General features: G+C 41.2%; 1 protein-coding gene across 4 annotated transcripts in view; it reads left to right on the forward strand.

Moving 5' to 3' along the window:
* Window positions 1-4,331: 4,331 nt before the first annotated feature.
* Window positions 4,332-21,931, forward strand: part of clstn1 (calsyntenin 1) — a 35,207-nt gene continuing 17,607 nt past the window's right edge. For 2 of the 4 annotated variants that reach the window (XM_031844651.1, XM_031844654.1), the window contains exons 1-3: window positions 4,332-4,585; window positions 18,281-18,403; window positions 20,628-20,657. In XM_031844651.1, coding sequence (XP_031700511.1) covers window positions 4,504-4,585; window positions 18,281-18,403; window positions 20,628-20,657 — 235 coding nt within the window. In that variant the 5' untranslated portion in view covers window positions 4,332-4,503. The remainder of the gene's footprint in view (window positions 4,586-18,280; window positions 18,404-20,627; window positions 20,658-21,931) is intronic. The other 2 variants (XM_031844655.1, XM_031844653.1) reach the window with 2 other exon arrangements.

The raw sequence follows: 21,931 nt of genomic DNA on the forward strand, positions 1-21,931 counted from the left end.
ATCCCAAATCCTTTCTCGGGGGCTCGAGAAGTGAGCTCAGTCACTGAGACGGATGACAAGTCAGGTTCTCTTTTATGGTGAGCAGCCGTGCAGAAGAGGAAAACAGCGCTGCGTAACGATGCTGTTATCTGTAAACCATAACATAACTCATATCTTTCTAAGATGGATAAACTAAAACTGAACTAATGAATCTGAAAATAATGGAGAGATTATGAAGAGATTCATTAGTTGCAGTCCTGCGTGGGATTAAGCAACATGTACATACATCTGTATCAGGCATATTTTAATTGATAATAATAAACAATCTGTGGACACAACAAATATAGACATGCTTGGCTCCTAAAGCCTCTTTTGCTGCATTTCACAGGGATCTTCACCAGTTTAATGTTCATTATTTATTAGAAGGAGTTAAGAGTTTCCCCTTGAATAATCTGGTTTTATGTGACTGGAGCACTGAAGTCTGCAGGTTGTAACTCTGCGTTTTATGTATCAATCATTCTTTAAAAATCGACTTCCCATTCTTTTGTCATCTTGTCTTCTTTTGCCTGACATTTAACCCAAAATAAGACTCACCTGTGAGTTATATTTAAATATTTAGGCAATATATGGGCAATAACACACTTTCTTATGCATTTCATCTTTTAAAAAAATGCGATAATTTGTTTGTGAATGTATTTATAAATTGCCTCAAAGTTAATTTCACCCAAATTATAAAAAAAGACATATTTATATATAGATATTTTCTCTCTTAGTGCTGGGCACACACATTCAATTTCACAGTTTTCATATGGACTATTTGGTAGAATGTAGTTATGAAAATGGTTAACAGCAAGGTCTGTAAACTATGCAGAGCAACAGGGGCACTGTTTCACAATAAATGTTGACATTCACTGCTGTAAGCGCAGGATGGGGGCAAACATCTCACAGACAGATATCAAAAACTGAAAGTAACTCCGTGGATAAATACTGCTGGGGTTAAGTGGAAAAACATTTTACTCGTTGTAATTCAGAGTGAACAAACCCTGTGTCATTCAATGTGTAGTAGCAAAGTGTTGAGGATAGCTTCACAAATACAACCTCAGTACAAAGAAGTTCTAAAGAACAAAGTAATTGCCAGTAAGCCGGCATCCAAACCATTTCCATCTCCACAGTAGCAGGTGAGACGGTCTGGAGGAAGTAACACCTTTGTGATCATTCATTGATGTCTCACACCTATCCACCAAGCCCTCCTATTGCCTGCCATTGTCCCCCAGACGAAAGATAATGGCCCCTCTATCTCTTCCACAGAGAGCTGGACATCTGTGAGGGAGGGGGAGAGGGGGGTGCTTCCACTTTCTCTTGGCCACTTCGTGTGTTGCCAAAGTGGAAACAAACAAGCATTGTGCTTCAGCTTTGCTGCTGGCCCTGGTGTCCATAGACTGTCCCTGTTTATAGACCCATCACTTAATTGTGGCCTCACACAACTATGTCCATTCTCTTCTGTCTTTCCATGATAATTGCAACTATTGAGATTGCTCTGTGGTCTAATGGTTGGCCTTTATTCTTGCAACATTTGTATATGTATTGTATATGTATAAGAAAGTGAATTTGAGAATATCCAACATTGAAGAGGCACAACAAAATAAGGCTTGTGCAACATAACCAAGAGAACATGTTCATTTCCTATCAACAAACTCACCACAAGACTTTCCATCTTGGCCTGGTGACCTTTTCACAATCTGATTTGTACGAAAAACACACCAAGTCACACGTGTCTGGATTTGCTTGAGGAGCAGACATATCAAGGTTGCTCAATATTATGCACAAAAAAAAGATGTAAATGTGCTAATTCTCTGATTGCGTCGCATCCTCCTCTCCTCAGGGGTGCTGTCCACATCTGAAGGTGTTGATTAGATAGCAGCACCCACCCACAATTGCAATCTTTGCTATTCTCACATTGCCATGCACTTGTTGTTGTGTGGTTGTACTGCAAGTTGAGGATGGTGGTTAACACGTGATCATTATGATGCTCATTTTTATTATTAAGTCTCTTTTACTGTGGCTGATTTTTCTGAAGGTCTCTCTGTGGAATAAATTCAGGGCAAAATTAAAGCATGGATGTATTTCAGATTTTCCATTTCCATTTTGCTTGTCAGGACCAAAATTAAATTACTTTTTTGGGCTTCAGAGGCACATAACATTTTCACACATTTTAGTTTGTCATATTCTACTAGTGTGTTGTTGAAATATCCATTTTTACCATGCCTGGATCATCTAATCAGGGCCTCAAGGCTGCATGCTGTGTATGTCTCTGCGCTCCGCTCTGCAATACCCACCAACCACATCTGCCCAACCCTTTAAGATAACTGAGGGGACTGATACCTAAAACGTCTCATTTCAGGACTACAACTATTTAAGACTATTGGTAGGAGAAATTCATAATGACGTTTGTCTTCAGGCAAACTGAAACATTAAAAGGCCCTTGTTGGCCCCTGAGCTTCATCTGTAAGTGTTGCTTTTAATTTGGTCATGCACTTCACATTGTGATGATCACTGGGTGCCTCTCTCCTCACAGACCCCTTTGTAGCACCAGAAGGCACCTTCAGTCTTGGTTTAGCCGGCTGTGCTAAACTAGCTGCATGGGCTCCCACAATAACAGTATTGACGTCACTGGCCATCGTTGGACACGTGCTGCTTTCAGGTTCTCCTTTAAGCTTCGATTTCTGAGCACTTGCGTTGTAGATCTTGCGCTGGCCAGAAACAGGCCTAACAAAAGAAGATGTTTTGGGGTTAGTAGTTGCTTTAGAGATCAGGAGGGACAGACCTTTTATCAGCAGAATGAAGAGGGGAAGCTTAAGAAAACAAAAATGACTTCAACACTTATTCAACATAATTGTGTATTTCAGGCTCTTGATGAATATAGGCTGGTTTGGTTTAATGACAACATCATCATATACTTAAATGATACCTATCAGACTTTGTCAGGGGAGTACGGATGACGTCCTGGACGTATTTGTGTTTTCACTGTCCACCAATAGCACAAAGGGCTTTGATTTATGTGTAAGAAGTATTTTGCAAATGTCAATGTTTTTGCAATGTATGCACAAACAAACAGCCCTTGTTGTGCAATATGTGTCATTGTTCCAAAGTATAACTGGCAAATAATGTATTACCAAATTGTGTATTGCATAATTTTAAAGGGTGTTAAGGACCAAGAACGCTGATACTGGTGAGTGTGTGTCATTGCTGCAAACAGATGTTCATTTTGTCAGCTCTTTCAGCACACACCTGCAGAAAGAACATATCAAACATGCCATGTAACCAAGACACATTTAGACTGGGGAGGGAAGTAGAACGTGAATTTTGTTTGATTGTTCGTAAGCACAGGAACATTTTAATTGTACAGATTAAGCAACTACCATCATTTTTATCCATTTATTAATTAGACTGTTAAGGGTTTTAAAATCATACAATCTCGAAACAGTAATAGTTTTACAATATTCTTGGCATCTTAATTTGATATCATACAGGGAACTAGAGTTTGAGAAAACAGGATAAACCTGCTATAAACTAAAATTACCCCTTGGGCCCCGAATAACCCACCATTCCTCCTTGTCTTCGAGCAAAAGGTACTATAGTTTCGCTGTGATAGAGTAGAACTTAGCTTTGCTGTGTGGTAATTTGGAGATATGATACATTTAAAAAACAAAACTTGAAATAAAGAAGGTCTTTAAATCTGTATTTTGACACAATTGGGTAACAAAGCAGCCTTTATTATGCCAGTTGATTTTGTGCTTTAGTTGTGCATCCCTCAAATATTCTAAATTAGATTTGCACCATAGGGTCTATGATTGGCACAAAGTTGCCAACATGGTTGGCACACAATAAACTGGGAGCTTTCAGGGCCCCCAGAATTCTTGAGTTTTAGGACAGTTGTCTGCTTTTTCACCTGGTAATTCAGCTTGGCTACCTTGCAGGAACTCTAAGTTAAAATGTTTAGTTTTTTTATTGGTTTTTATCGAGTTCTGACACAAAAACAAAGAGGGGGTAAATCTCTTCCATGAGGGTTTAGCAGGTCAAATCCTCATCTGATACATTATGTCTACTAGCTAAGTAAACACACTGTGTACTTGTGTTTATTTGTGTATATCCCGTATGTAATTGTCTAACATAACGTATGGACTCGGTGGTTAGATATCACATAAATAACTGTCATGGGGGACGCAAGAATGCATAACAAGAAAGGAATGTGTGTGATCCAGTGCGTTCGGATCGTGTCATTCAAATCTCCATCAGTCCCTGAACGCAGCAAACTGCAAAACTGCAAGAGGAGCGGCGATTGAAACGGAGAGCACAGCAGAGCGGCGGCGGCGTCGACGGCCATCTTAGAGCTACCGTGGTAACAGACACTCATCTTCTGGATTTTATTCTATTGTTGGAGAAACATTCCGCCTGACTGACGGGGGGAAGAAGAAGGTTTTTTTTTTTTTTTTACTTCGCCGGTCGGTTGAACTCCAAGTCGGGATGCGGTTCCGAGGGAATACACAATTTGCATCCGCTGTCGGAGTGGTCCTCGGACTATTATGTGCGGTGGAGGCAGCTAAAGGTAACTAAGATGGGATTTATACCCCGTTGTGTTGTGTCTCGCCTGTGCGTGTCGGACAGGTTTCTTTGTGCTTTGGACACGTTCCCAGACGCACGGTGTTAAAAGCAACGTTGGCGAGGCTGTGCGTCCTGAGGGATGTTCGGTAACCTGTTCAGGGATGGTCCGCTCTGGAGCCGGATGGATGTGGTGGAGCAAGTGCATCCCGAGATACTGCACCCATTTAAATACTCCAAATCATGCACAATATTCTAACGACAGTGATTATCTGTGCGTAATCTTTCATCATTACGCGTTAAAAACGAAGCAGGCTACTTTGGAGATAATATCAAGGCCACGAAACGACCCCCTTCTGTCATCTGCGTTCAGTCTATTTTGGGCACTGGTTTCTTCTACTCGATTTTTATCATTTTCATTTAGTCTCACGTTCTGCAGAGTTTGTAAGATTTGTTTTACTCGTGTCTAATGCACTCTGTGCTCATCTCGTATTTAAAATATATTTGAGTGCATCTGAATTCGGGCGAGTGATGATCCCCCCCCTCCCTCCCTTCCTTTTATTTTCTTAGATGCAGTGATAATAAACCGCACATGTTTTCTTTACTTCAGTTAGTATGCCTAATGCTTGGTTTGGCAACCTTGTGGACGGAGCTTGGTTGGCTACGCATTGCAGATCCTCCTCACGAGCCCCTGTTATGTCGTTGGATTTAATAATGTATGTGCTGGGATCACAGGCTTAAGTAGACAGCCCTCAGTAGGCCCGGGCCTACTTATGATCAGAGACTTTAGAAAGACCAGAATCTCTCTCTCTCTCTCTCTCTCTCTCTCTCTCTCTCTCTCTCTCTCTCTCTCTTTCTTGCTGCGCTGCAGGGCGGTCCTCCTCCAGCTCAGACATGAACACCCTCACTGCGTGGATTTATAGACTATGTTTTCACGTAAAACTCAATCCACTGACTCCCTGGTGTGAGCTTCCTGTTTCAGGGTGTGTAGAGGTGCATATATTAGTCACTAGCTGTATCAGCATGCCTGGGCGGTCACTGTGGCTGGAGGCCAGTGTGTGTGTGTGTGTGTGTTGTCTTCTTTTAATGTTACACCCCGTTTTATTCTCTACGAACAGGGATTTTAGGGATTATACATACCCATAAAAAGAGGGTTTCAAATCCAGCCATGTTTTTTCTTGTAGTGCACAGCTCTGGGAGGTTAACGTTTGTAAAGCAGTAACTTCATTTCTCATCAAACAAAAGGAAATAAGGCCTTCAGCAGTTAGTCCTAGTGGTGTGTGAGTTTAGCGTTTCATGTTGTAGCCAAGTGTGTTTTTGTGAAGCGCACCTGCTTACTGCCCTGTTCTTATCAGCACAGCAGACCTGTGAAATCAGCATCTTGGCGAGAGCTTATCTTTTATTAACCAAAGGTCGCTCGCTTGATTTGTGCACCACTTCTTGTCACCTGCAGTCCAGCTTTGTGTTTTCATGGCTTGTTGTTGTTGTTTTTTTTATTTATTACTCCTTGTAGCTGATGAGGAAACCTCTGGTTTTTCCCTCAGTCGTTCTTGTTCTTGAGTAATCTATAGTTTAGATGTCTAAATTGTTTGATTTTATCACTAGAGAACAGACTGAGCGGTGGCACATTCAGGTGAATTTTTCTTTACGTAAGAGATGTTGATCTCGTGGCGATAACAAACCTTGAAGGATCTGTTGAAAAAATAAAAAAAAAATGTTTTTGATACACATCAAAATTCTTACCTCGACTATATGATTCATTACACCGCCAGCAAGGAAATGTCAGTGTGTGTGTAAAACTGGTGCAAACGCATATCTTCTGTGGCAGGCCTGTTGAAGCCTCGCAGCATTTTAGGCTTTTTAACTCTTTAGTGTTGTCCACCGCTCTTAATGTTTCTTCTCCTGGAGTTTCTCATCTTGTCCATCATGGATTTTGACACTTGTTTTCCAGGTCTCGTACTTGTAAGTCTTTCTTTTTCTTTAATGAGCAGCTGCTGTGTGTCTTCCTGCTCTGGAGTCAAACATGAGGTCGGCTGAAATGCACGAGCTTCCGCTGTGCACACACACAGCCAGACAAAGGAAAAGCTGACTGCTGGGAAGTTTCTTGGCCCATTCATCATCGAATTAAGTAATTCTAGTTGAACAAATTGGACGCCCTGCTTTGTGTGGCGCTGAGTTAACATATGCGTTCTTCTCACATTGCAGGAAAGAAGTACATATTACAGGTCGGGTGCAAGCATTCTCTCCCACTCTTCCTCGTCTTACATTCTTTGGAGAAGCCTTCTATTGATCCACTGAAAATTACATGTCGGTTGCGGTTAGAGCAAAGTATCGGGTCAATATTTTTCTTTTTAAATTGTTACACTTCTGAGGTTCCTCTCTGATCACAGCCTCGTTAAATATTCTGTTTATTTTATGAATATTTATATCACATATGAATACATAGACATGCAGGACAATATTTTACACATTTTCTTTATTTATACCAGAAATGGCTCTATACTGTTTTTTGTTTTTTTTGTTTGTTTTTTTTGTCTTTATATAAAAAATTCTTTAAATGATTATGATCATTTCATCAATTCATTTATAAATTTACTAATGAATTCAGCTGTTGTTTAAATGCTTATTCGCAGGCTTTTCCAGTCGTACAAGTTGCCATCAGCTGCAGCAGCTTCTCTCACACACACACACACACTTTACTGATATCGGCCTTCAAAAACCTCCTTCCTGTCTTATGAAACTCTCATCCAAAATGGGTCTATTGAGAGGGACCGATCAGGGACCTGTAAGAGGGTTCCAGAAAGCAAAACTTAAGATGACCGCCATCAGGGACCGAGTTGACCCTGGGGGGAATAAATATGCTCACATTTTCTATTTTGTTGACGCCAAACCTTTTAGCGCCCAACAATCTGTGTGACGTAAGCCATCGTGCTATGTTATGGGAATCAGGAACTATGTGGATGCACACGGCTGACAATGACTACATTGTTCGACTCTCCCATGCAGCTCTTGTAACACTGTTGTAGGCCATCGTTCAGCGCCAGTTCACAGACTTGTTTCTCCTCAGAACTAACATCGCTAGACATCAACAGGATGATGGCTAATGACAGAAAACGTGTTCAGTTTCAGATGTTTAACTTTGAACATGTCGGGGCTTTTGTCAGCTGGTGAAACAAAAAGGGAAATGTCAGCTGTTATCACCGATGTGCCCCTCTAGGTGGTTTTGATTGATAGGACCCATTTCACTTGATGTTTAGTGATCTTCTCCACGTATTTCTCAGTGTCTCGTCACTTCAAGATTCATGGCTTAATCATCATCAGTCATTGGACACAGAGCCAACTAAAAACGACCTAAAAAATGCCCCAAAATCTGCTATTTTAATTCTGATTGGCTTATTTCAACTATGATTTTTGATGAATACCTCAAGTCTGTCCAGGAATGTTAGGGCTTTGTTTAAGGGGGCAAAATCTCCAGTAAGCAGAATCATTGTCACTGATGTTATGGCCTTTTACTATTAAACTGTTGTTTGTTTGGTTGCAATTTCACAATGTATTCAAGAGTTATGGCAGTCGGGGTCAAATATGCCACGCCCACAAGATATTGGCAGCCAATTATTGGAAAACAAAATGAAACATGAAACTTTTTTATGAATAAACGTTGTAAGGCTCAGAAAATTATGTATCAAATCAGAGGAAGATTGGATTAAATATAATGAAAGACTGATTCAAATTATATCAGAGAATGTTGTAAAATGGACCATCTCTCTGAGATTTGTCACGATGCAGGCAATCTCAGGGAACAACAAGCCTCTACACCTTTTGGTACAGGATCCATGTGCCAATGGAGCCTTGTAACAGGCCCCATGGAGGCACTACCTTCAGTCAAACCTTATCACTCGCTCTTTTGGCTGTTTTTGAAGAGATATCCTGCTGAAAATCAAGAGAGGTAATGAAGGAGCTTTGCATTGTTGGAGATTTAATTTTGATTACTGCTTCTGTGGAGTAGTTTAACTATTGCCAAACATTTCACCCGGTATTTCCCTGAATAACAGTTTACTTGCCCTACACATAGGCCCTGTTCCTACGAGTTAACGCTTCCATTTTGTATTATTTATTCAGAGATTTCTCAGAGGAACAAAGGGCTCTTGGGCCCAGACTTTAGGGGTCGGGATCTTGACTAAGCGTGTCACAATGTGGTCACTGTTCGAAGGATCGCGACTACAGCCCCTCAAGAATGTGTATGTGAGATAATCCCCCGAAAGTGCTAACTCGTTGAAGCATTTCGATTTGGTAATGTGCCACTTAGTGCTGGAAAAGACAGGCCATGAGAATACTGGACTCAATTTGGGTCGGTTGTGACTTTCCTGTCATCGGTGCCTCCACTGGCTGAATGGAGTCAGTGAACTGTCAAGAATGGGTCATTCATCTGTGAATATTAAGTTGTGCCAGATGACGACTAAGAACGAGTTTACATTCATGTGAGCCCTTGGTCCCGATGTTATACATTGTAACTTTAAGTGTAAAGTAATATTTAGAAATAAAACACCATTAAGTGTCAGAATATCCAGGATTACGCATATTATGTCATGATATTATTTAGTTAAAAAGTCTGCTAACATTTATTTTACAGAAGCAGCATCTTGTGGAGATGAAATAGCAAAAATATCCTTTTCTTCCTTGAAGCATCAAAATGGAAATTGAATACTCTGAACTAACAGCCATCTCATTGTGTTATTGGTGTGAGTGTAACAAAAAACCAGAGCAAACAGGCTTTGATTCGTTTATCTGGTTGTGTTACCTCCTCTCTTAAATCCCACTGCTTCCAGGAGGAAAAACTGGCACCGCAGAGCTATTCACATTTGGGCGTGTCCACATTCAGGTTCCGGCTCCATGGGAAACAAGAAACCAAAAGAGCACATTACCTGCCGCAGGTCAGCTGCACCCCTCTGCCTGTGCAGAGTTGCAGCCGCCTCACTCTCACTCCTCCACTCTCACTGGCTCTTTTGTGCCGTTCTCTCACACACACACACACACACACACACACACACACACACACACACACAGAGAGGCGATTGAGTTGCAGTCAAGGCTCTGTGTCTCCCAACCCCCCCCCCCCCCCCCCCTCTTCAGAGGAGCACTACGGTCGTCCAGAGTGTGTTGGTTCTGTCGGCCGGTTGAGACGGCGTGGGGGGACAAACAAATGTTGTTGCCTGGCAGGCAAACTGAGAGGCTCTCCTGTGTGAGCAGGGTGTTTGGGGAGTGAGGGCCCCTGAGGTCTGGGTTTCCTCTTTAGAGTCCCTGGAACAGTCCCCTGTCTGTGATGGAGGTGGCTTGCGTCAACAAGCTGAGAAGCTTTTTAAGGCGAGACAAACAAGAGAAGTGTGCCCACTGTTTCAAAACCGTGAGCAGATTGTCCATTGATTATTCCACCGGGCCACGGCATTAAGAGAGCCACTCACCAGCACAATTAAAGACAGCGCTTGGACTCAGATTTGCAGGCACCTCATACCTTCAACTCGCAATTTCTGTTTGTCTCACTCTGTTTGATATTTCTGTCTGACATCAATAAGTCCTGAAGGGGCCCTGTGGTTGTTGTCGAAAGCACAGAGTAGTTAGAAATCAGTCCACAGCTGGAACTGCCTACTGCTCACATACTCGGTCTAGAGGCAGTAGATGTAAGTGGTGCATTTTGCGTATTCGTCTGTGTTTTATTTTTTTGCCGTCTCCCTGGAAACACCTCAAGGTCTAACTACCACCTGAGCACAGACTCGGCCTTCTCTTTTACTCGGTGTGCTGCCGCAACTAATGGGACAAATATGAAAAACATCCTGGCAACAGAGAGCCTTTGATTTAGTCTCAAAGAATAACAAAGACAGCCTGCACACTCTGCTAGGAGACCGTGCTGTCAGCCACTTATGTTGTCTCTGATTGGCAGGTTTTGCTATTCTTCCTAAATGTGGGTAATCAAACATTCGCACAATGAGCGTCGACTGGTTATTCAGTATTATTAATCGAAGGTAAATGCATGCTGCTCCGTATGTGATTTATGTAAACATGTTCACACTGTCTGCTGTCGGTACGATAGTTTAAGTGGTAATGTAGTCTGAGCTCTCAAAGGACATGCGAGTCACAAGATAATAAAATGGTTGCAAATAGATACTCAAACTATTATTGCACTAAAGTGTTAAGTGTTGCTCAGTAACTGAGCGGAGCTCCGCAGCGCGTCACACGTCTGACACTTGGCTGCACCATCGTCATTACACAACGTGCTCTCGGGCATCATCGGGCTCCATCTGATAACTGCAGACGGATCATCTGCTGCAGCAATGCTGCTACAATCTGGAGAGCTGTGGTTGTGTTTCTCTGGCTCTCCCTGGGTGACCAGGAGCCAGCGGCAGTGGTGAGGGTTATACAGACGCTGGACACGCGCAAAGCTTTTTTTGCTCCAGGAAGAGACATTACAGCAGTGACGTGAACGGAAAGATAGTGTGTTCAGGCGTCCTGTTGAATCTCAGGATTAGCAGGACCTATTGTGACCCGAACATTCCCGCAGGAAGTGTTTCATCACGGTTAATAGGTCAGACTGTAAAGGTCAGGCTTCAATGAAACAGCGAGGCAACCATAAAGGGGCTTTGTCTTTGTGTTCGTGTGAATAGTCGATGCGTTACCCCGTTCTTTGTGGGTTCATGAAATAAGTCAGAGATGGCATCGCACTGTTAAATATGTGCCTCCACAGAAAACTTTCCAACCTTGACAGTTTTTCGTTGGAGATTTATATTTTTGATTGTTGGTGTTGTTGACAGATTTAGATCCAATATGAGGGGAAATCAACAGATAAACAGTGTTGGTATGCAAAGAGAGGCGAGGCTTATTTAGCCTGTTACCATACGAGACCATTCATTGTCATGTGGGAAAACCAGTGGCTGTGCTATGTCACAATGAACAACAATGATTTTATGTAACAGAAGACTTGATTGCATTGTCGTCTACCGCCTTAAGTTCAGCCAAATGTCTTTGGTAGGTTGCAGTGGGAATAGCTACTGGCTATATGGTCTCACCATTAGCATTGCAATGTTATTTCTGCAGTATTGATCATGACAAGTATTTTTTTCACACTTTATTTAAACCATATCCATTAAAGATACAAACTCACTCCAAACTAAACGCAGCTAGAAATGATGTTCATTGATTATTAAATGACAGCAACACCTTTCTGTATAGTGCGATACATTTCAACAGTGCCACAAAATACATCCCCCCCCAAAACCACGCAGGTGAATAACAGTTTCAACAAAAACTGAACATCATGAACTCCGTGAACGTAGGATGTATTGCAGGACTGTTGCATCGTTGTTGTGTAGACTGTGTTAGACCAGCTACTAATCAAACAACAAAGGGATCTGTATCTGCAAATATGGATCTCTTAAAATTTAATTTGCTCCCCTTTTTTTTTTCTTTTTTTTTTCGTGCTGATCCGTGACTCTGATCCGTGTTACGAGCCGAACCGTGAGTTTTATGATCCGTTGCACCGCTACAACTAAGCATCATTTTAATGACCAATTTATTTGAAAGCATTAATGGTCTGTTAAAATGTGCACTTTGGTGCAAAAGAGTGCACAGTTCAGGCGACGGAGACATAGAGCTGATCAGTAGATGGCTTGGCACGGCAAAGCTTGGCATCCACAGTCACACGTAGCACTTCATCCTTGTCCACCTGTGTCAGATGTCAGCCATGTTTCAACTCTCTCCAAAAAGCTCTTGTTCCCCGAGTTCTCCCTCTGTTTATCTTAGAAGTCGATTCCCTGGTGTTAGCAGAACACCTTTGCTCGTATCATTGTATCATGCTCTCATCAGACATGCATAATAAGAATTTGGCAGCCTCCGTCGCTTTGTTTGCCTCTTGCTTGACCTTCTCTGTGAATGAGGTAGATGCATCCCATTATAGGATTAAGTGTCATTGGCTATATTTGCTGCGTAACAGGATTGCACACTAGGTACTGTGTTGGCGGATGTCGGGGCTGTAAGTGGGTCCAGTAGCCGGCCATCTGTGCTCGTACAGTAACAGCTTGACCGCAGCTTCTGACGACTCATTCATTTCTCAAAGGCTATTTTATTTTGCCTGTCTCTGCTAGATTAGAGCTGAATCTGTTTGGTGCAGGATACAGTATAAAGTAAAGGTCATTTTCTGTTGGATTTTTTTTTTAGATAAAAACATTTTTTTGTAGACGTGGTTCATTGAATCGTCAGCGTGGGATGACACTACCGGGTTCATATTTATTATTTAGCAAGAGGCAAACATCAGCCCATTATATCTGTGTATTTATATCCTAACTCTGATATTTATACGTAAGCCAATGGCTTCTCTGTGCTATAAATATGATGGCGGGACACTGTAGTCCAGTCCGGAACCCCACAATGTATGCATGCTTGTTGGGTGATTGATCTAAAATATATCAGGCCAGCCCTCTTTTTCTTTATTTCTTTACATTTTTGGCCTTTACTGTTCCCCAATCAGTCTGCAGGCATTAAATGGAACTAATGATGTACCATCATTACTGTGTGTTCCTGAAGGCATCTTGCAAAGCATTTTTTTATTTTCAGCTGTTATATTCAATATACAGACATTATATTTTCAGAGGCAGATTCTCACTGTGAACCACTGTGCTCTTCTTGTCTTTAGTTTTGAATGCTTTAGCCTAAACGGTCCTTTTTTCTTGGCGTAACATTGACCAACAGTCAACGTTCTACATTATTAGAAGTGAAACAATGAATCCATTAGTTGATCAAAAGAAAATAAATCTGCAACAATTTGGATAATTCACTATTTATTCATTTATCTTTTATTTAAAACATAAATTCTCTGTTTCCAGAGTCTAACATTTTAGGATGTACTTTGGGCTTTTGAACAAACATCAAGTAGTAACAAGTAATTTGACGACGTCACCGTGGGGTCCAAAAGCTGATGAGTATGTGTGACTATGTTGTGACATTTTATAAATTAACCAAAAAAATGGTCAGAATATGTGACACACATCTGTATCGGATAATTAGACGAGACATTTTCATCAATCTACAGTGGATAAGACACACAATCACTTAACGTTCCTCGAGCATCTGCTGCAGCATGTCGGGGATCTTGATCAGTTTGATGTTGACTATTTATTAGTCGAGAGATTCCTCTTGAATCATCTGCTTTCATGAGAGGGAAGGGCTGAGTCTGCAGGTTATAATTGGGCCAGTAGTGAGTATACATTGCGTTGGATGAATTGGTTTTCTAATTAAGTTAAATTAAGAAAATGTCAGTCTTCCTCGATAAACATCCTCAGTGCTGCAGCGGCGGCCACCTCCTCAGACTGCCTCAGACATTTCAAAGCCTCTTTCCTAATCTCATTCCATCTTAACTCATAAAGCCTCCCCTCTTGATAAAAACCACTACTCCCTCCCTAACAATGCAGAGTCTCTTATATAATCATAGACATCTTATCTTCTTGCTAGTATGTAATAAATCACCCAGTTTCCAAGAATACGGCTGTCTGTATTTGGGTAAGTAATATCTTTGTTGCTCTGTGTCAAATCTTCACAGCAGAACAAATGTTCTTCCCATTCACTGCAGGTTTGCAGGGGGATGATGAAGCTGTCTTGTCAAACGGGCCTTGTTGGCAATTTCACACAATGTATGTGAGAATTTCACGCTTTAAATAAAATCGTGCTTTAGATTTCATTTCATCAGAGGTGTGTGTGAGAGAGAGAGCGCGAGAGCGGGGGCTTTGATTGTAACGGTTTGCTTTTGAATTTGTGTATCTTTGACACGTTTTCTGCTCCACTTTTTGCCATCTGTGAGCATATCTGCATCATTTATTTATTTGTTTCTCAATTGATTTATGCGGCCAATCTCAGACCATCGTTGGGATACAGTGTCTTCCGTCAGACTTTGCGTGACTTCACAGCACAAAGCAGGCATTTGCTTGTTTACAGTGGATAAAATGCACTTTCTAGAGTAAAACTCTACTTCAAGGTCCTTGCTCATCAGTCAAAGTGGAGATAAATGTCATACAAATGGACATGGTGCTTTTTTAAATTAAGGGGAAATTGCATTTAACTAGACCAGGCAGACGGCCCTCTTGGTTAGTTCATTTGTGGTTACTGGTCAGGATTAAGCTGAGATGTTTTGCATAAACCTGCTGGAGCTTTGATGTTGTACCATTCAGTGCCGGTCCTGGTTTAGTGCTCGAGGCTGAGAGCTACTCAAATGTGTCAAATGTGAGGCCCACATGTAACCTGGCTCACAGTTACTGTGACTTTGTGGAAGCTAAAGCAGATTATTGTAGTAGTTTGGCCCGGCAGGTCACAAGACGTTCTGCAATGATGACGATTTATTGGGCCTGATCAATTCAAAACAACTCGTTCTTACTCACCAAAGACACGTTAGTTCTCTCTACAGTCAGTACATTTCTCTAAGTCTATAACTAGGAATTGTAACATAATGCAATTATTTAAGGCTGCAGCACATTTAATGTTTATTAAGCCATACGAACATATTTACTTTTTGCATTTTGACAAACTTTGAAGGCTTCTCTTCTTCGGACAAACCTTTCTCACTGGAAAAAAATGAGTTTGGTGGGTGACTGACTCCTTTTGTGCACACATCCCACTAGCCCTGTGCAAGTAGCTCGTAATTCATTTTCGTTGATTGTGTATGCTAATCACTGACTGAGAATTACACTAAATTATGTAAAGACAGTCATTTGCTTCGCTGAAATTGGATTTGGTAGATTGACATTTACAGTCGCCTGAAAACGTCCTCATCATTTATTTATGCTTTTGTAGGTTTTTCTTCTTCAAGCTCTTATAATTGTAGCACACATTGTGTTATTGAACATAAGGCGTCTTCCTTTTTATTAGTCGGATGATGAAATGTTTGATGTTGAGGCTTTCTTGCAGCATGACACGGCTGCAGATTTAATTTTACTGTGCAAAACGTATTTCAATTAGGATTTAACTCTTAAGACGTCTGCCATTCATTCTGGATGTACTTTGTATTTTCAGGGTTAGCTGATGAGAAGCGATTTATACAAGTGTATAGTAAACGAGGAGTATATCACTTTTATTATCAGACATTAAAATAAACTAAATTGCATGCCATTACGGCGGCCAAAAGTGACTTTTGAATATTTGTTCTAAAAAACACATTACAAATATGAATTTACTACAGGCCATATGTACAGTTCTGGAAGCATTATGAGCGCACAGGTGTCTACAACATTGTTGTTTGGCAGCATCAGCAAATGCTTGAATGGCACAGTCATGAATCCACTGTCTATTCAAGTAATGCTGCTTGTTGAGATGAATGTTGTACTCGGAGTGTATCATTGTGTGCAAGTAATTGGATAAACGTGGGCTGGAGGATGTGCTTCAGTTTGTAATGAGGCTGGTAACATTGAGCATTTCTATTCACATACCCTTCGACCAGTTTTTGGAGTTGTCGTCAATGTCAGCAAGAGCAAAAAATGTAAAAATATGAAATTCATGAGTTCGCCACATGTAGTACGTACACGGTAGTGATGCAACGGATCATAAAACTCACGGTTCAGATCGTAACACAGATCTGAGTCACGGATCAGATCACAGATCGGATCAGCACAAAAGAAAAAGGCAGCAAATATAACTTTTAGAGATCCCTGATCACGTTTTTTTCATTCATTGATTATCCATGTTGGCAGATACAGATCTCTTTGTTGTTTGATTATATCAGCTGTTTTCTTTGCCAACGTCCCAGAGGATCCGTACGGATCGACAGTGGTCCGTTACACCACTAGTACACGGTGGTAATTAAAACTGACACTAACAACTAATTTTCAATCAATTAATCTCTCAACTATTGTACTAATCAGCCGATTTACTGAACGAAATATGCTGCCACAGAAATCTTAAATAGGGATATTGTAATCAAAGTATGCTTCCCATATTCCTACAGTACATTTACACCCGTTTGTAATTCAGATCAATAGACCCGGCGAGGCAGCATGAAACGCCGTAACACACCAGCTGTGTGTCACTGCAGCGTGGGCAGCAGCCTATATACATGTAGATTAACATACAGCTCCAGCTGCTCACCTGCTCAAGGTTACAGCTGGTGGTCAACTTTGCCGGTGTGTTGATCTGGTGTGAGACATAAACATGTCCAGCTACACACTCGCTGTGTTTACATGCATGCACACAAATACGTAGTAATCAGATAGTTTGATTTTGCTACACTGAGGTATTCCCATAAGTAGAATTCTAATCAATTCCGATTTAATTGAGTTAGTATGTACTTCTTATTAATTGCATATCACACAATATTTTGATGTATGATTTCATCACATTGAAAGATGATAAATTATCATATTGAAGTATTGCCCAGCTGAGGCATAAATAAGTTGTGAATGTGTTTTGTTCATGAGTGCTTTTGGTGGAATAATAACAAAATGGGCCTTATGATGGCAAACTTGTTTGAGGAGTTTTTAATTTCAGAAGCTCAGCAGTGCAACGTTGTCCTGCAGTAGAATAATTAAGAGGAGAAAATGCTCACCAGGCGTGTAATTGATGTTTAACTTATATGCTAAAAGTCATATATTTGTCTGATTCACACAGAACATTAATCGAGACATTCGCCATCGGTTGCTGTTGCAACTTTTTGAGCATATTAAACGTTCTAGAAAAAGCCCACTTTTAGTGCTTTATTTTATCACTGCCTGAGCTCTCCTCATGTGTGCTTTCATACTTCTGACAACTTAAACACATTTGGACCCATTCTGCTCTGTGGTGATGATTTCATCTAAAAGGAGAGCTACTTGTAGATAGGTCTTGCATAAAGGAATAATGTAATTGTTGCAGTCTGCAGCCCTGATAAGCATATGCTCCATATGATATTGTGCCTGGTCCAGTGTTCCTATCACCCACAGTGAGCTGTCAGCCAGAGTCAGCCTCACCGTTGCAGGTCAGCAGCAGTGGAAGGCCGTCCTCTCCCTCCTGCTCTAGAGTGAGGACATATTGGTCGTAAGAGAGCTGCTACGCTGTTTACTAAACCAGCCCAAATATGTCACTCACAGCAGCTTTTTCTGCCAGCTACAACAGCGTCCTGTGTGCAGCTGGGATGCTTCCCAGGCCAACTAGCACAGCTGTACACAGCCCCACTGCTGCTCCACAAACTGGCCTGAAAGTCACAGCCAGAGCCTTTATCATTCATGTGACGCCCCTGTCAAAAGTCATTAACTGATATGCATTATGGTATTGTCTGTGTCTTGGACTTCAGGTACAGTTTTGATGAATCCAAAGGTATAACATTAGCGCATTGGATGGAGAACGATGTGCAACGGAGGGTTAAGAGCAGCAGATTTTCACGCTTGGCTCATGGTTTGCCCGTTCCTGTTGAGGGTCGATCCCTTCACTGTGTGTGATGCTTCTAAAGATAATATGAAACGTCACAATACATGCACTCAAGCTGCATTGGGAAGAAAGATAAAAGTCAAAGTAGCAACTTGAGAAAACGCAGAGGAAATCTGATTATTAAAAGAACAGGAAAATAAAGTAAATTGCTTTCTAGTTCCAGTGAGAGAAAAACTATTTGCCGACCAGGACATCTCAACTCGGGCCATATTATTTAAATAGACTTTTTTTTAAATTTTTGTAGACACTGACTTTTGCTCTCTCTGTCTCTCAGTCAATAAGCACAAACCATGGATCGAGACGACATACCACGGGATCGTAACGGAAAACGATGACAAAGTACTTCTGGACCCTCCTCTAATTGCACTGGACAAGGATGCTCCTCTACGCTACGCAGGTGAGAGAGGAGGTTTAACGATGCGGCTGCTATTTCTTTACTCCCTCAGCTTCGCTTCACCTGGAATAACTCATTATACAATTTAATAAAAAAGAAAAACATACTAATTGCTCTGTACCATTAAGGCTTTGAGATTATGTTACATGTAAAAAATCATTTTTTAATTGTTTTATTTTTCACCAGCATAGTTTCATACCATAGAAGTGCAACCCTGATGCTAGCCTCAGCGTAATGCTTTCATTTAATTATTTACGTGATGCAGTTTATATTTGAGATTGAATGTTTGTACAAAACAAATGTTAACTCGGTAGTGAATAACTTTGCTTATTGTTGAATAATCATTAAATGCACACCTGGGAGTGGACTGTGGCATTTTCACGACATGCCTGCCATACTGACACAGCTGGCTACCATATCCTCCAGATTGGCCCTTTTGATATTCAGATGAAGATACTCTCGTATACTTTCATGTTCTTCAGCACAGTTTAGTGTGCTTCATGTACCGAGGCAGCGTTCGCTCTGGGGCTTTTTAATCACACCAGGATTGACTCTGGCAAACATTCAAAGCACCGCAGCACTGGAAATGATTTTCCACCATTTCACATCACATGAGCTGTGTGTGATCTTTAGTCTGCGAGTCTCTTCACACTCTCGCGCTCTCACTCCACTTGATAAGGACAACTTAAAAAAAAAAAAAGAAAAAAAAAAAAGTCAGATTACTTCTCCGATTCGGCAAGTCAGTCTTTAACGTCCACTTGCCTTCCGGGAAGAGATGCCACATGTAATATTCCTCACAAAGTTACGTGAAATCTGATTGTTCTCAAGAGCTGACCGGCTTGGCAGTTTTTAAGGTGGTCAGCTTCAGCATTTTCTGAAGGGCAGGGAGTTGGAATAGTTTGCCCATATTCTCTGCATGATGCTTGTTTCCTTTCACAGTAAATTAGCGGTGAATACAGAGCTTGGTGCTCCCGCTCCTTTCAGCTGGGGCTCTGTTTTTTCGATAAGCGGGGCTTTGCAAATGGGCCGCGTGTCCCTGTGAACTGGCTCTCTTGAGACAGAGCAAGCGATCTGGCTTCACGTGTCGGTAAGGGTGACCAGCATTGTCGTGCCGGCCTCTTTCTAGTAGGTCCCATCTGTGCCAACAAACAAGGTTCACTGTAAAGCTGACCCGCAGGCCAAAGAAGCCCAATCACAAGCTCTCATGTTAGTGTCAATGTGTGAATATTTAGCATGAATGAGGATCTACTACAAGGTAACGTGAGAATGAGCTTTGTGTTCATGGACGACTGTGCTTAAAAAAAACGAGCCGAGAACACAAAGTACGGAACGTGTTCCCTCCAGATCTGGGTTACTTCATTAATGTAGGCAACACATTGGCCAGTTAACATTCTTCTATTATAATTCTACTCTATGTATTTAGTGGAAGCGGTTAAATGACCACTGCAGGTCAAGCCTCTGAAGTCGGTGCGTAGCAATCGCTGCGATGGCCGACCCCCGAGCTGAGCCGAGAGGCCCGTGTGACCTGGTGAGAAGCGGAGGAATTCCTGAAGCCCTGGTGTGAGCTGGCACATTAGAGCTGTGCTGAACACGGAGGCCCTCGACTCCCACTGCATGACTGGCCCCGAACAGCAGTCCCTAATGTGAAATCCATTTCTAATTGTTGACGAGGTGAAAACTAAATGACCAGGACCAACCCACTGGAGGCCCTGACAGGGCTTCAAAACAAACAGCTCAGCAGAAAAGGACTTCATCATTTGGAAGACTGTACTATGAAGTTGCTTCTTATCTTATAGAATGAATTTTATACTTATTATCAGAGTGACTTTAGCAATCCATCCACCAGAAAATATATGAGCAGTGTTTTGAGAAGTGAGACGAACTTGACAGACTCTCAAGAATCCCCGAAAACATGCCGACGTTAAAACCTGAGATTTCTGTTGCTTGTAATTGGATGTTCTGTCACTTTTTACTTGTTTCTTAGAAAAAAGAATCGCTGAGCCGTTAATAAAACTGCAAACACTTCGACACCACCGGCTTTTCATAAATGTTTTTCATCCTTTCTTTCTTTCAACTGGCTGGAGAAGTTTTACTGACTATATATTCTGCTGGTGATTTTGTAAGCTTATTGCGTAGAGTGTGCTTCCTTCCTGTCCTCTGTGTTTTCTCTGAGATTCTAACTCTTCTTCTAACTGACCTGGGTTTATCTTCTCTCCCTTCCTTGTAGAGAGTTTTGAGGTGACCCTCACTGAAGAAGGTGATCTTGGGCTCTTTCTTCTGCCTTGTGCTTAGTTGTTACTATTAACCCACTAACGCAAAAACAGCATCCACACTTTTACACGGAACCTCCCGCCATGCTCTGTAATCTCCCCATTTGTTTTTTTTCTCGATTTTACGTTTTTCTCACCCTCAATTTTTTTGGACTTCCAACAGCTGGATGAAAAGTGTGATGTGGGGCTGACTTTACTTAGAAATATCTGTGCATGAGACATCCATTGCAGTTTGCAGACCCTAACAGTTTTTCAGCTGTCACCAGGAAACAGAAAGCTGCTTTTAAACAGGAGTTTTCAGTCACTTTGCTGCCATTTTGTCCAGTCAAATTCTTTCAATTAAGAAAATATAAATGGAAAAGCCAATTTTTGACGCATTCAATAATAAATTAAAATCTGAAAAGACACAAGATGATTTCACAACCTCTTAACACACATTGGAGCAGAAATTGACACCATAATTGGTATTTAAAAAGGATAATAGCTCTGAAAATGTCTTAAAAGGCATCATCCATTGTTGTGGTGCCTCTCAGATCTATGCAGGTACAGTGACTCCTGTGGACTTTTCTGACATTAAAGTCTTCAACTGAAAGCTGCTGAGATTGTTAACTAATGCAAACTCTCTCTGCTACAAAGTTTCTGTTGTTGCATCTTTGCCTCAGTGGATCTCTGGAGTTAGTTCTCCACCACTAATCTACCATTAGCATGGCTGCAGTTGTCATTTGATGTGGATGTCAAGCAAGTTGATATTTCTAACCCCGGTTCTCATCCAGTACTTTTTGTTTGAATACTGTTCTAGTAGCCGTTAGGTTCTTCTATGATTTCATTTTGCAGTAGTTTTGGATGAGAGGCGAAATTACACAGGAAGACTTTCTTTGGTTAAGAATAACTATTTTCAGTGGTGTTTGCTGAGTTTTTTTTTTTTTTTTTTTTTTTTTTTCTTTTTTTCTTTTCTTTCACAAACCTTTTCGGGTTTTGATGGCTGAATTGGTGCTTATTACAGTGCTATTTCACAAATCTTTATTTTTTTAATTATGTTAATTATTGGCTGTAATTTTTATTCATTACAGAGATAAATGACCTTCGCTTCAAATACTGTTTTCTATGTACCTACATTTTGGGCTTGGTTTCATGAATTTGATTTCTGATATCCTAAGTACCCCTGTGAAATGCCTGTCCATATCTTCCATGTTTCTGCCTGCATGACTGGATGCAATGTTTTCAAGTGGCTTGGAAAAGACACTCCGTCTTCTATGATACT

This window comes from Anarrhichthys ocellatus, unplaced genomic scaffold, assembly GCF_004355925.1.
Source record: "Anarrhichthys ocellatus isolate YVR2014 unplaced genomic scaffold, GSC_Weel_1.0 scaffold5, whole genome shotgun sequence".
NCBI lineage: Eukaryota > Metazoa > Chordata > Actinopteri > Perciformes > Anarhichadidae > Anarrhichthys > Anarrhichthys ocellatus.